Source organism: Acanthisitta chloris, unplaced genomic scaffold (genome assembly GCF_000695815.1).
Source record: "Acanthisitta chloris isolate BGI_N310 unplaced genomic scaffold, ASM69581v1 scaffold24236, whole genome shotgun sequence".
Classification (NCBI taxonomy): Eukaryota; Metazoa; Chordata; class Aves; order Passeriformes; family Acanthisittidae; genus Acanthisitta; species Acanthisitta chloris.
This window is the reverse complement of record NW_008680098.1, coordinates 1-13950: the sequence shown is the minus strand read 5'-3', so window position 1 is coordinate 13950 and position 13950 is coordinate 1. Positions and strand designations below refer to the sequence as shown.

The 13950-nt window shown below is 49.1% G+C and overlaps 1 protein-coding gene across 1 annotated transcript; it reads right to left on the bottom strand.

Moving 5' to 3' along the window:
- Positions 1 to 10385: 10385 nt before the first annotated feature.
- On the bottom strand, positions 10386 to 13946 carry USE1 (unconventional SNARE in the ER 1 homolog (S. cerevisiae); the record flags this gene model as incomplete). The annotated part of the gene is made up of 7 exons (XM_009077598.1): positions 10386 to 10568; positions 11139 to 11301; positions 11540 to 11570; positions 12416 to 12434; positions 12634 to 12786; positions 13234 to 13312; positions 13930 to 13946. Coding segments are annotated over 7 exons (645 nt in total), but the record flags the coding sequence as incomplete, so codon positions are not given.
- Positions 13947 to 13950: the final 4 nt, after the last annotated feature.

Sequence of the window (13950 nt, the reverse complement as noted above, 5' to 3'; positions counted from 1 at the left end):
ACAGGACACACTGGGATGGGACAGGGCACAGGACACACTGGGATGGGATGGCATCGGGACAGGGCACAGTGGGATGGGACAGGACAGGATGGCACAGGACACACTGGGATGGGACAGGATAGGATGGCACAGGACACACGGGGATGGGACAGGGCACAGTGCAATGGGACAGGGAACACTGGGATGGGACAGGACATACTGGGATGGCACAGGATGGCACAGGACAGGATGGGACAGGACACGGTGGGATGGCACAGGATCGGGATGGCACAGGGCACAGTGGGATGGGACAGGACAGGATGGCACAGGACACACTGGGATGGAACAGGATAGGATGGCACAGGACAGGACAGAATGGCACAGAACACAATGGGATGGGTTAGGACCAGGACAGGATGGCACAGGACACAACAGAATGGGATGGGTTAGGACCAGGACAGGATGGCACAGGACACACTGGGATGGGACAGGATCGGGATGGCACAGGACACACTGGGATGGGATGGCATCGGGACAGGGCACAGTGGGATGGGACGGGATAGGATGGCACAGGACACAAGGGGATGGGTTAGGACCAGGATAGGATGGCACAGGACACACTGGGATGGGACAGGATGGCACAGCACATGATAGGATGGGACAGGATGGCACAGGACACAATGGGATGGGACAGGATCAGGATGGCACAGGACACAATGGGACGAGACAGGATTGGGGTGGCACAGGACAGGACAGAATGGCACAGAACACAATGAGATGGGTTAAGACCAGGATGGGGTGGCACAGGACAGGGTGAGACAGGATCGGGGTGGCACAGGACAGAATGGGACAGGACACAATGGGATGGAACAAGATGGGATGGCACAGGACTGGACAGGATGGCATGGGATGGGACAGAATCAAGATGGGATGGGACACAAAGGGATAGGACAGGATTGGGATGGGACAGGCTCAGGATGGGATGGCATGGGATGGGATAATGAGCACAGCAGAGTCCATCCAGGGGTGGCCCCTGGGAGCTCAGGGCGGCAGTGGGAGCCGCAGGCAGAGGGAGCACAGCCCAAGGGGCCACAGTGGTGTTGGGCAAGCAAAACAGGGGAGATCAGTTCTGGTGCCCTCAACGTAAGGAGGAGAGGGAACTGTTGGAGCAAGTCCAGAAGAGGACACAAAGTTCTCACGAAGAAATTTTCCCTGTTCTGGTGGTGAGACCCTGGCACAGGTTGCCCAGGGAGGCTGTGGCTGCCCCAAACATGGCAGTGTTCATTCCAGGTTGGATAAAGCCTTGAGCAACCTGCTCTGGTGGGAGATGTCCCTGCCCAGGGCAGGGGTTGGCACTAGGTCATCTCTAAGGTCTATTCCAACCCCTTAATATTCTGTGATCATCAGCAGAATCTCCTGTCCCCAGCTGCAGACAGGCTGGCCTGGCAGTGCTGCTGCCCTGGCTGTGCCCATGTCCCTCCTACTGCTCTCTGTAAGGCATTTGGAGAGGATGAATTGCCCCAGAGATCTGCTGAGCAGAGCTTGGGGTGAGGGTGCTGCTTACCCACTGACTCAGTATCACAGAGCCCAAAGAACCATTTCACATTCCTGGTTCTTTTCCCAGTGGGATTCACCATTTGGTGCCTTTGTTAATCATCCCTGTGCTGCACTCGCGCTAAGCCATGACTACGTTTCCTGGCAACTTCCAGTAATTTTATCTGCCTCTTGCTTTCCACCATTTCTGCAAGACAAATGAGTTATAAACTGCTGGAATAAAGCTTTCTGTGTTCAAAAATCCTTGGTAAAGAGATATTCTTCTTTCAAATCTTTCTCTCATCATCTTCATCTCCCAACAAATCCCATTTCTGGGTGTCAGTTCTCGCCCAGTGGCCTCTGGGCAGGTTAGTGGTGACCAGGAGGTCACTGGGCCTCAGCTCCTGTGTGTGGACACTGAATTGAACTGTGAGTTGACACCATTTTAAATCAGAGAGTCACAGAATTTTAGGGGTTGGGATGGAGCTTAGAGATGATCCAGCCCCAACCCCCTGCCCTGGGCAGGGACACCTCCCACCAGAGCAGGTTGCTCAAGGCTCATCCAACCTGGAATGAAACATTGCCAGGGTTGGGGCAGCCACAGCCTCCCTGGGCAACCTGGGACAGTGTCTCCCCACCCTCACAGGGAAAACTTCAGCCTGATATCTAACCTAAATGTCCCTCCTTCAATTTGTCCCCATTGCTCCTAGTCCTGTCCCTCTGCAGTTTCCCTGGAGCCCCTTCAGCTCCTGGAAGGTGCTCTGAGGTCCCCACACAACCTTCTCTTCTCCAGTCTGAACAGTGCCAACTTCCTCAGCCTGTCTCCATATGAGAAATGCTCCAGCCCTCTTTTTTCATGCCCTCCTTTCTCGTGCTCTATTTTGTCTTACATTTCCACACAAAGAATCGCTGCGGTTGTCCCAGGGCCATGACAGAGCGAACAGGAGGAGAACTGGTCAGTGAAATCACAGCTGTTTTGGTGTGAACCACTCCCTGACCTTGTTTGAGGTTTCCCTGTTGGACAGGGTAAGGCTGAGGGCCTGATTTGACTCAATCACCTGAGTGTAAGCAGGATGAGCTGTGATGGTACCTGTGCAACAACAACTACATCTTGGCCTTCGCTGACTAATGACATGCTGGATGAAAGGCCTGCGGAGTGGGGATGCTTCCTCTGTCAGCAGCAGGAGAAGATGTGTCTGCACAGCACAGGAGCTGTGCATCCAGCCTGGTGGTGCATCAGGACCATCGTGGGAAGGCATTTCCCCACTTTCTCTCCTTGCTGCCATTTTCCCAATCCACACTCCTGTGCAGAGTGCAGGGAGACTCAGAACCTCAGTCATTCTGGAATAGTTCAGGAAGTAAAGGTGGTTAAGGAAAGTAAATACACAAGCAAACTATGCATTCTCTGCTTGTAAATTAACCTGCTTTATGACTATAGACTTTGCATAAAACAGACAGAGCCAAACGTCATCCAGACAGCTCAGGCTACATGGAATTTATACTGTGACTGCAACAGCAACCTGCTCTTGCTTACTCACTTCTGTTCTTATTGCCTTTCATGTAATAATGATATCAGCTTACACATTGGCACAGGAGGATTAAAGGCTACAGATTTATTATCTTGCCTTAAAATACTATTTTTAGTTTCTAATTACTGATTAAGAACATCAGGGTGCAATCTTTCCAGCATCTTTCCCATACACTCACTGCTACATATTCATCATGCTACAGTGCACTTGGTTTGCAATCAGATAAACCAACAGGAGCAATGTGGGCGCAGAGAAACTAAGCCAACACCTGCTTACACTTTTTTTTTTTCACTAATAGCTGCAATGCAGGCTCTTCTCTGGTTTCTGATTCAAGAAACTACAAAAAAAATTACTAGTTTGCTATGTTAAGTATTGACAGCAGTCACGTTTCTTCCTCCCCTCCACAGATTTTTCATGGTTTGGTTAAAATGACTTTAGAAATAAGCAGTGATAAGTGTCTGCTATAAGCTGTGACACAACCCATGGGGGCTCAGTTCTGAGCCCTCCTGGGAAATAAATACAGAGACCTGCAGTTGAGTGTAAGTGCCTATTTAACCCCACAAAGGCTTATTTAAGGAGCAATGGGGAAAAATTGAAAGAGGGGAAATTTAGGTTAGATATTAGAGGGAGTTTTTCCCTGTGAAGGTGGTGAGACACTGGCACAGGTTGCCCAGGGAGGCTGTGGCTGCCCCGACCCTGGTAGTGTTCATTCCAGGTTGGATTTGCCTTGAGCAACCTGCTCTGGTGGGAGGTGTCCCTGCCCAGGGCAGGAGGTTGGGGCTAGAAGATCTCTAAGCTCCATCCCAACCCCTAAAATTCTGTGATTCTATGAATTTGGTTTGGTCCATTCCTTACTTAAATCATGAAATACTTTGGGTTGGAAGGACCTTAAAGCTCATCTCATTCCACCCCCTGCCATGGGCAGGGACACCTTCCACCAGCCCAGATTGCTCCAAGCCCCATCCAACCTGGCCTGGAACTCTCCCAGGGATGGAGCAGCCACAGCTGCTCTGGGAAATCCATTCCAGTGCCTCAGCACCCTCACAGGGAAAAATTCCTTCTGTACATCTAACACAAATTTCCCCTCTGTCAGTTTAAATCCATTATTCCTTGTCCTGTCACTGCAGTTCCTGATGAAGAGTCCCTTTCCAGCCCCTTCAGATAACTGGAAGGAATCAATCTCATGAGTATCAATTGCCAGGGCAGGCAAGGAAAGTAGGTATGGAACTGAAATAATATTCTGTTTTCCAACCTTTACCACTGTTTTTCCCCTTTGATGCAGAAAGTGATCTATAATCACACACCCGAACAGTGGACACTCACTGAAGGAAATTCTTCACAGGACACTATGGATAAGGGTGCACAAGAAACATCAGCCCAGTTCCTGTTAGTGCCAGAAAACCTCCTGTACGTCGAAGGGATTTGGATCTTTGTCTTTGGAAACTCTTTAGAAAATGAGTGTGACAAAATATGCATTGTACTTTCAGAGCTGGAACCCAAATGGTTCCAGCTCTGAAAAACCCAGAGATGTTTGCATGAAAACACACTTAGTGTTTGCCATCTTTGGCATCTCTGCTGAGGCAACACACAGCAAAGTGCTGTGACTGCACAGGCTGAGAGCAGCAAAGCACAAGACAGTGCAGGAAATTCCCAGGCCAAAAGCCTCATTCCTTTTGAGATCCCAAACACACACACATATAGGTGGCTTTTGGGTTGGGTGTTCTTAGCCCTACAAATTAAAGTTCCTTGATAATTCATCAGTCTAATAACCAAGGAACTAAAGCTTTGTGCCCAAGAGCAGCTTTACAGCAGTTGACTCCCAAGAAGGTAGTTTGGTACCAATTCTGTTTTAAGAACAAAAGAGCTGAAACCAGTTCAGGAGGCAAAGCCCCAGAGCAGCCTGGAGGTCAGAATTCTCACTGCCCAGCGTGGCCTTAGCAACAGGCTCCAACTGCCTGGGTGAAGAGTCACCCCACGGCTTGGGTTGACTGTTTTCACTCATTTCTCAGGGATACTTTCCTGCTCACAGGTTTCTCACCATGCAGCACACACGTTTGCAGCCTCCTGTCCTTTGAAGATGCACCAGAGCTGCTGTTGGAGCCAACACCAGCAAAGCCTCCACATCACTGGCAGGATGTGCTGGAAAGGCTACGGCATGGACTTCTCAATGACCAGCTGAGAGGAGAGGAGAGCTGACCTTGGAAAATTTATCTCATCCTGTGCAGAGTCACGCAGAACCATTTGCCAAATCTCTTAATATAAAATATTCCATGTCACGGATCGACAAAGTTCCTTTCTTACCCTTCCTTCCGTCCACACCAAATCCGATAAGTGACTGCTCTCCCCTGGATGGGAGAAGGCTCAGAGGATGGAGATCCGGTGGCTTTACGTGCTAAGGACACAAATCCCCATTTTTTACTGCTGAGACAGGAAACACTGTCAGATCCTTCTGCAGGATTCTATTGTTACAGGAGCAAAAGCAGCTGTTGGCCAAGGTGAAAGTGGCAGAGGGCATCTCTCTGCCACACGCAGGTCAAAGACACTGGAGGTGGAGGATGCAAAGGAAATCACAGCTCTCTGCAGCCAACTGCAGCACTGCCTTGTTTTATCAGAGAATTATAGAATTTTTAGGGGTTGCAGATCATCTAGTCACAACCCCTCCTGCCATGGGCAGTCACTTACCTTCTTTTGTCCAGTTTCTGGTCCTGTTCAGTTGGATTTTTGGATGTCACAGAGGCAGATGCAATATTGGACTTAATTTCCATTCCTTGTCCAAACATTTTTGTGCTAACTCAACATCAAGTGCTGAATTAGTTCACCAGTGCTCAAAGCCAGGTTGGAAAAAGCCTTGAATAACTTGCTCTGGTGGGAGGTGTCCCTGCCCAGGGCAGGGGATTGGGACTGGATGGTCTCTAAGCTCCATTCCAACCCCTAAAATTCTATGATCAAACTTTTCAGCTTGGAAGAACCTGGATTCTGGTGCAAGCAGCCAGATGGATCTATACCCGCCCTTCAGCCCTCCCAGCCTCCTCATCCTCCATCCTCCCCTTAGCTTCTGGCTGCACACCTAAGCCAGCCCCACACCTGGTGTGCAGACCCTGCTCCAGGCTCCCTACGGCCCACCCAGGGCTCTGTTCTACCCAGTGCCTGCAGCAGCTCTCAGCTGCAGCTCACACCCACCCCCTCCAGCTCTAGCTCTTCGTTTCTTTACACTAATACATGTTTTTGTCGATCCAGACTCTGACCTGGAGGAGCACTGCCCCTCTGGGCAGCCGGGGAGAGTCACAGACCCTGCGTGCTCCACACTGCTGGAGCTCTCCCTGGGATTGTGGACGAGCAGAACTCCCAGTTCCCGTGTGATAACCGGTTTGTTCTGTCGCTGGAGACACTCCCTCCCTCTGCAAATGTTACAAATCAGGCGTATCTGATCCATTATTCACTAGCTGCTGCCGCTTCCCACTTCCAGCTCCTATTAGAGGGAGAGCTCATGCCAGAAATGTCACGGCAGCATCATGTGACAGGTGGTGTTGATTTAGCTCCGTCGGGTTTTAATGTCACTCTGGTTCAGTGGGACACAGGGTGAGTGCACACGGAGCCTCAGCTGTGGGGCAGGGCAGGACAGGAGCTGCCAGCCAGCCCCGTGCCAGGCTCTGGAATGTGGGAATGGCATCAGGACTCTGCCGCAGACGACACAGGAGTACCTGCTCCCAGCTGCTGTGTTATCACAGTTCCGTATTTCTCACGATTCGTAGAATCCCAGAACGGTTTGGGATGGAAGGATCTTAAAGATCATCCCATCCCACTCCCTGCCAGGGGCAGGGACACCTTCCAATAGCCCAGGGTGCTCCAAGCCCCATCCAACCTGGCCTGGAACACTACCAGGGATAGAGCAGCCACAGCTTCTCTGGGCAACTTGTGCTAATGTCTCACCACCCTCACAGGGAAGGATTTCTTCTGTACAAGAAACTAGATTGCAACTATTAATCATTAGACTAAAGTCTGAGGTTCTGTGGCAGTTTACAGCAGAGACAGGGAGAAGGGACAGGACTAGGTGTCACACTATAAACCCACCACGTCATTTTCACTCTTTACAGGACACTCCTTCATAGCAGAACAGCTGCCAGTTTGGGAAAGCTGCTCACAGCCTCTCAAGCCTCGTGCACAGAGACTCTGCAAAGTAAACCCCAAGGAACACATGCCCAAAACAAGCTGGGACTGCTCAGCCACAAGAGCCATGGGATCCAGCACTCCACTCCTGCCATTCCTGCATCCTCACCAAGAGCCTTTCGCCTGTAAACAATCCTTCCAGAACACCCAGTCTGGCTGTGACTGAGGCCACTGCTTAAACACTGAGTATTGTAACACACAGAGTCTCTGCCACCAAGGATGTTTGCCAGCAAAGCTTAGACTGACCCAGAGTTACTCTGCTGCCAGGTCTGGAATCGCTGCAGTCACCGGCCTGACATGACCCAAGCCTCCACAAGATTTTTGATTTCATTTTCCTTGCTGTCTGAAAGCAGGTAGTCTGCCAAGCAGCCAAGCAAAGCCCAGCCCAGTGCCTGATAAACATCTATCTGGATTTCCCAAGCTTTTAGGAAAGTTAAGCAACTCTCACAGAAAGTGATTTCTATATATAACATGATTCTGTGCAGAGCAGCAGCACATGGAGCTCTGTGCCATGAGCTGGAGTGGAGGGATGGGACAGCAGAACATCCACCACCCACCATAGGTCAGTCCAAAATAAAGACTGTCACTCCATCTGGGACATGTCACAGAGCTTTGAGTCATTCTTTGTTCTAAATACCACCAGCTCCTATCTTCAAAGTGGTGCTGAATGGCTGTAATTGCTACATGAACTCAAAAAAAGCAAAGACAATCCCCCAGCCCTTGTGTGCAGGGAGTGCAGGCTGCTGAGGCAGGAGAGCCCTTGGGTTTGGGGCAGAAGGAACATCCTTCCACCTGGGAAAAAAAGCCCTGGGAAGCAAAGGCTTAGTGCTCAACAGCCACATATATATATATATATAACCTATGAGATAACAGAAGGTGTTAGTAGTTATAGTGTTCAACCCTGGCAGTTCATCCTTCAAAACAAGAGAACACTCATGAAATGCCAATGCTAAGAAGTTAAACTGAGGATTTCTGAGCCCATTTCCTACCAGGCTTCTTTGTAAAGGAATTGCTATGACTTGGAGAGGTGGATGTTTCCTCCAGGACAGTAATTCCCTTCCAGATCTAATTGAACTCCTCATTTATAAGTACCAAAAAGTTGCAGGCAACATGTGGCTTGATAGCAAAACTCAGCTTGAAACTTGTCTGCAATGATGGAGCAAACCTTTTGCAAGCTACAAAAAATAATTTATTTCAAGTAATAAAGAGGCAAATGTTATAGAGGACGAAGCATTCATGTTGCATCCCAAAATCTGACACAGAAAAAAAAACATTCCAGCCCCACACTGAGCCTCTGAGAGAAGAGCTGGGACTGAAATGCCTGCAGGGAGAGTGGTAAACAATTAGCATTGAAAAATAATTTGGTGACACAGCATTGACTAATGAAGCACAGTGAAATGTCCAACATCACAGATGATGAAAACAACTGGGAAAAGTAGAAATTTCTGTCAGTTGATTGCTACAACTATAAATTTCTGTGAAGTCCAAGGTAAGGAGCAGGTAAGACATAGAAAACATGACAAGCTCAAACAGAAGGAGCCATATCACAGAGGAGCTGGAATAAAAAGCTGTACTGGATATTGTAATCCCTCATTTGATAATCCAGAAGTGAATGGGATACTAAACACCAAACACCCTGTTAAAGGAACAGGGATACAAACTCAACTGTGACAAACAGCTCTTCCCTCCCCTTCCCCTTGGCCCAGGGCTGCTGGGACCACCAGCCAGGCCTGGAACATCTCACCTGGTGTTCCAAACTGCCAGAGAAACGGCCAAAACACACTCAGGGTGACCTGCTGGTCCTCCCCTCCTGCATGGGACACACCTCCCACCCCAGCACCAACACTTCCCAGGGCAGGACTCCACAAACACCAGCACAGATGCAGAAGGGTTTGGTTTCAGCTTACCACGAGCACCTCCAAAGGCTCTTACAGTCCCACAAACCTTGCTGTGCTGCAGGATCTATGCTCTTCTCGCAGGAGCAGTGTTTTAAAAACTCATTTATTTTATCTCTGCTCTATTGTAGTGAACTCCTAAGGTTGGACACCTTAAGGCTTAAGCTGTGCCAAAGAAGAGTCAGTTTGGACATGGGGAAGAGTTTCTTCCCAGAAAAGGTGATCAGACACTGGAGTGTGCTGCCCAGGGAGGTGGTGGTCACCACCCCTGCAGGTGTTTTAAGCAAAGACTGGAGGTGGCACTCAGTGCTCTGCTCTAGTTGACATGGCGGTGTTAGGTCCTAGGTTGGACCCACTGACCTCAGAGGTCTTTTCCAACCTGATTGTGATGCTGTGACACAAACACTCTTGACCACCACAACTTCTCTCAAAAGGTAAAGGCTGATGATTTTTCAATCATTATTTCCATCTTGAAGACAGCACCTTCCTTTGCCCTCACCTCCCACTGAGAAGTGTTTGCACAGGTGAGGTCTGTACCACCTGGAGCTGTGTGTGTACAGTTCCATGGTGCAGGGTCACAGTGTTTCCTTCATGCAACAGCATCAACATAACAATGAGGAGTGAGAACGTTTGCACACACAAAAGGGAAGCAAACATTGCAACAGTGAGCAACTTCAGTCCTCTAAGCCTAAACTGGAGAAGATTGCCAAGTCCACAGTGCCAAATACCCATTTGGGAAAAAGGTGAGCCTGAGAAGAGTTTTACCTGTTGATAGTGTGAATGTGAGCCAGGCAAACACCTCAATGCAGCATTCTCCTCCTACACCTACAGCTGTGTATGTACAGAACTGAGATTAAATATCCTGTTGGCAGCAAGTCCTAGGTCAGGACAGAAAAGCTGTGAAGACAGAAGAGTGCAAAACTTCAACTGGTATTTATATGGGGTAAATGCCTTCTAGGAGTTGCCATATTTGCCTCAGCCACACTGAAACTGACTCTATCTGTCCACTAAACTTGTTAACAGCTCAGTGTAAATTCTCATGGTTACCTCAGCTCTCCCATCAACAGGCAACAATATTCACCAGGTAAAAATTAATCAGCTATCTGAGGGTTGAAAGGCTTCCCCAAGAAACCCTCCCCTGCTTGCACAAGGAAGAGATGCAAGGGTAGCCTTGGACAGCCTCTTTAAGGATGTGATAGGTGGCAAAGACATTGACTGCTGACAGCTCTCAGCCTAGCTGTGCTTCCCAACTGCACTGCTGGCAGCTGGACACAAACCAGAATCACTTCAGTTTGGGGAAGATCCTGATGAAGAGAATCATGCTGATGAATATGAAACAAACTACAATCAACATTATCCACAGCAGCCAGTTGACTGATTTCTTCGCGTGCTGTTCCAGGCGGTCGGACTCGTCCTTGAGCTTCTCAAAGTTCTGGTCTGCCATCCTGAGGGAATGGGACAGTGTCTGTGGAGCAAAGAGAGACATAGGGTCAGACTCAGAGCTGCAAGGTCTGGCTGAGATTTCCTCCAACAGAGAAAAGGTTCAGTCACAACGCAGCAGCACACAGGTATGGTCTCCTCTCCCCACTCTGATCAGCAAGGTTGGAGGAGACCTCTAAGATCATCAAGTCCAACCATTAACCTGTCACTGCTGGAACCCCTAAACCAGATCCTCCAGCACCAGATTCAGATGCCTCTCAAACACCTCCAGGGATGGTGACACCACCACCTCCCTGGGCAATATCCCAGGGCCTGAACACCCTAACAGGGAAAACAGTTTTCCTAACATCTCTGAATCAGCTCAAGGCCATTCCCTCTAATCCTCTCCCTGCAGCCATGGCAGGATAGACCATCCTTCACCTCTCCACAACCCTGTCAGGGAGTTGTAGAGAACAGTAAGGTCACCCCTGAGCCTCCTCTTCTCAAGACTAAACAAACCCACCTGGACTCGAGTTATGGGTATAGGATTTCACATATACTGGCACTTTTTAACCTTCTGGGCTGCCAAAGAGAGGTGAAGGCTTCGACATGCTACCTGGTTGTCCTGTTTGATCACGTTCTGTGCAGCCAGAGTGTTGTTCTTGAGGCTGCGAGCCAAGCTGAGCATTTCCTCAGCCAACTTCTCCTGCATGTCCTGGTGGTGCTGCAGCACAGCATCCAGCTCCACTGCTGACTGCTTCTCGCTCGCTGCGACGCCTCTGCGAGAGCACAAGGGGAAAAACAGGGATTTGTACTCCTTATGAGTCAATCTCCTGAGTTTTCCCCAGATTCTGCAACTCTACAAGACAACAAGGCCAGTTCAGCCAGCTGAAGTCATCATAATTTGGTTGCTACCAGCAGACACTTCACCCAAATAAAAGTACATCTGGGATTTAAAGGTCATTGGGAAAACAGTTCCCAAAACACTGAGCGTTGGAATGAGATATTTCAACTTACTTTCTCTTCCTTATGCTCAACTCCTCAGAATCTGGAGGAAAAAGAAGAGTTAAATCAGTGTTTTAGCACAGTCTAAATTCCCACACAATCACAGCCTGAAGAAACTAAGTAAGTAAGGGATTTTCAGAGGTCTAAATCCTACTTGGCCTCTACCCCATGGAATATGGATGTCAAACGCTCTCTCCAAGGGGGAAAAGAGGATACAACATCAAAAGAGGGAACAGATCCCAGGTGAATCACATCCCTGAGGGCAGAGTTTAAGCCCATGTGTCTCAGTGTTCTTTCAGGACACGTTAGCTTGGCCCAGCTCCAGCCCCTGTAACAGTAGCCATGGCAACCACAAACGAATTCCTCCCATCTCCCTACAGGAACATAGCTGTGTATTCCAGAGGAACTAACAACACCTACTCCAAGCACCCAGAAATCACATGATCTGCTCAGAGCAGAAAGGAACAGCAACAGATTGTCGATTAATTGTCAATTCTGTAATTATAATGTCTCTTTCTGCATGAGTTCATAGAATGTTAAGGGGCTGGGATGGACCTTAAAGATGCTTCCTGTTATCCTCATTATTCCTCATCAGATTCCATTCTACCTGGGCCTTGGCTTCCCTAACTTCCCATGCAATATCCCTGTGTTCCTCCCAGGCCTCATTTTCATCTCCCAAATTCTACAAAGAGGCTCCTGCAAGTGCCATTGATAACAAAACTTCTGCTTTCATCTGTCAGGAGTTTGTTTTTGCAATCTGCTAGCTCAGAAAGAAGTGAGCCACTAAATTAAAAGTACACTTTGGGCAACCTCTAATGTCTGACCTTCCTCCTCCTCCTCCTCTCCCTGGAACACTCAGCAAATTAGAGAAAACAGCATGAAACTTACCATCAGCAGCCAAGGGGTCCTGGGGAGCAGAAAGAGAACCAAAAGAGCAGATTACAAAGGGTCAGTGCTCACAGATATCCCCTGCCTGTGCCCAGGGTTTAGACCATCCAAACCAGCAATAAGGTGACTCCCTTCCCAGCTTGGGACATAGCTCAGACTCAACCACCCCAGGACAATCTGTGAAGTATTAAGAAAGCAGCAGCAGCACCAAAACATACTGTACCAAGCAGCTCACTCCTCATCTGGCCTGTGCAGCGAGCCTTGGTCTGCAGATGGACAGTTTTGGTCGCTGGGGTTCTCTCCTTGGCCGTCGTAGGGGTACGACCAGGGGCCAGGAACTGGTTTGCCAGAGCCTTTTCTGTTGATGAAGTCTGTGAGTGGGAAGAAGCAATGAAAAGTCATGGATTCTGCAGAGTGAGGCACCTGGGGGGGTGGTCAGCAAGGCTAAGGCTGCAATTCCACAGGCAAGTCAGCCCACTGTACCCCACCAACTACATTCCAGCTTGTTGGCACTTCACAGCTCTCCATCCAAGAGAGGTGTCAGGCCTGAAGGACAGGACCTGCCTCTGCATCCCCCAGCAAAGGAGTGAGAGAGATGTAGGCAAGGTGCACTTTGCTTTTGAAGAGGAGATTTCACACAAAACCTCCTCCTGACAAAACATGGACCCACTCTATTAATCCCCATTTCACAAGCACTGCCTGGTAAGGTTTTAACAGCTGTTATGTTGAGACAAAGCAGCAAACACAGGAACCTGGTAACATGTGGAATATAAAGCAGAGAACACTTAAGTATTTCCAAGCTGGAATAGCAATCTTACCAATTTTTCAGCTTCTAGGAGTCCCTTGAGGAAGTCGACTTTGCGAGAGTATTCATTCAGCAGCTCAGGTGCTGGTTTGCTGTTAGAATTGAGAGAAAACAACATGGAAACTGAAAGTTATCAGTATTTTTTGTTAGTCAGCTGACTTCCCAAGTAGAATAAGGTAGGAAAAAAACACCATATGGCTCTTCAAAGCAGCATCAGGATAGGAGAATGTGCTGGGAATTCCTCCTCCTTGCGCAGGGCATGGAGGGCACAGGGATCCCACAGGGAAGCACAGGATTTTGTGGGCTGGGGCTGACCTACAGAGGACTATCAAACCACAGAGGATGGAAAAGACCTCCAAGATCCCCAACCTTCAGCCAAATCCCAATTTCTCCATGAAACCACAAAGTCCACTCTGTCATCACTCCTACAGCTGCTGCATCCACCACGGCCCTGGGCAGCGTGTGCCGGTGCTAACCACTTTTTAAGGGATTAAATCATTCCTCCTGTGCTGGTTTGAGCTGGAGTAGAGTTAACTTTCTTCACAGAGGCTAGTATGGGGCTATGTTCCCCCCTCCCGTTGGGGGGGGAGTGAGAGGCTGCTGGTTCTTGGCTGCTGCTGGGGTTAAACCACGACACCTCCACCCACCCTGAACCTCTCTCGCTGTTTCCCCTACACCACAAACGCAACGGAGACCCCCGAGCGCTCACCTGGATTGTTTCTTCAGCTCC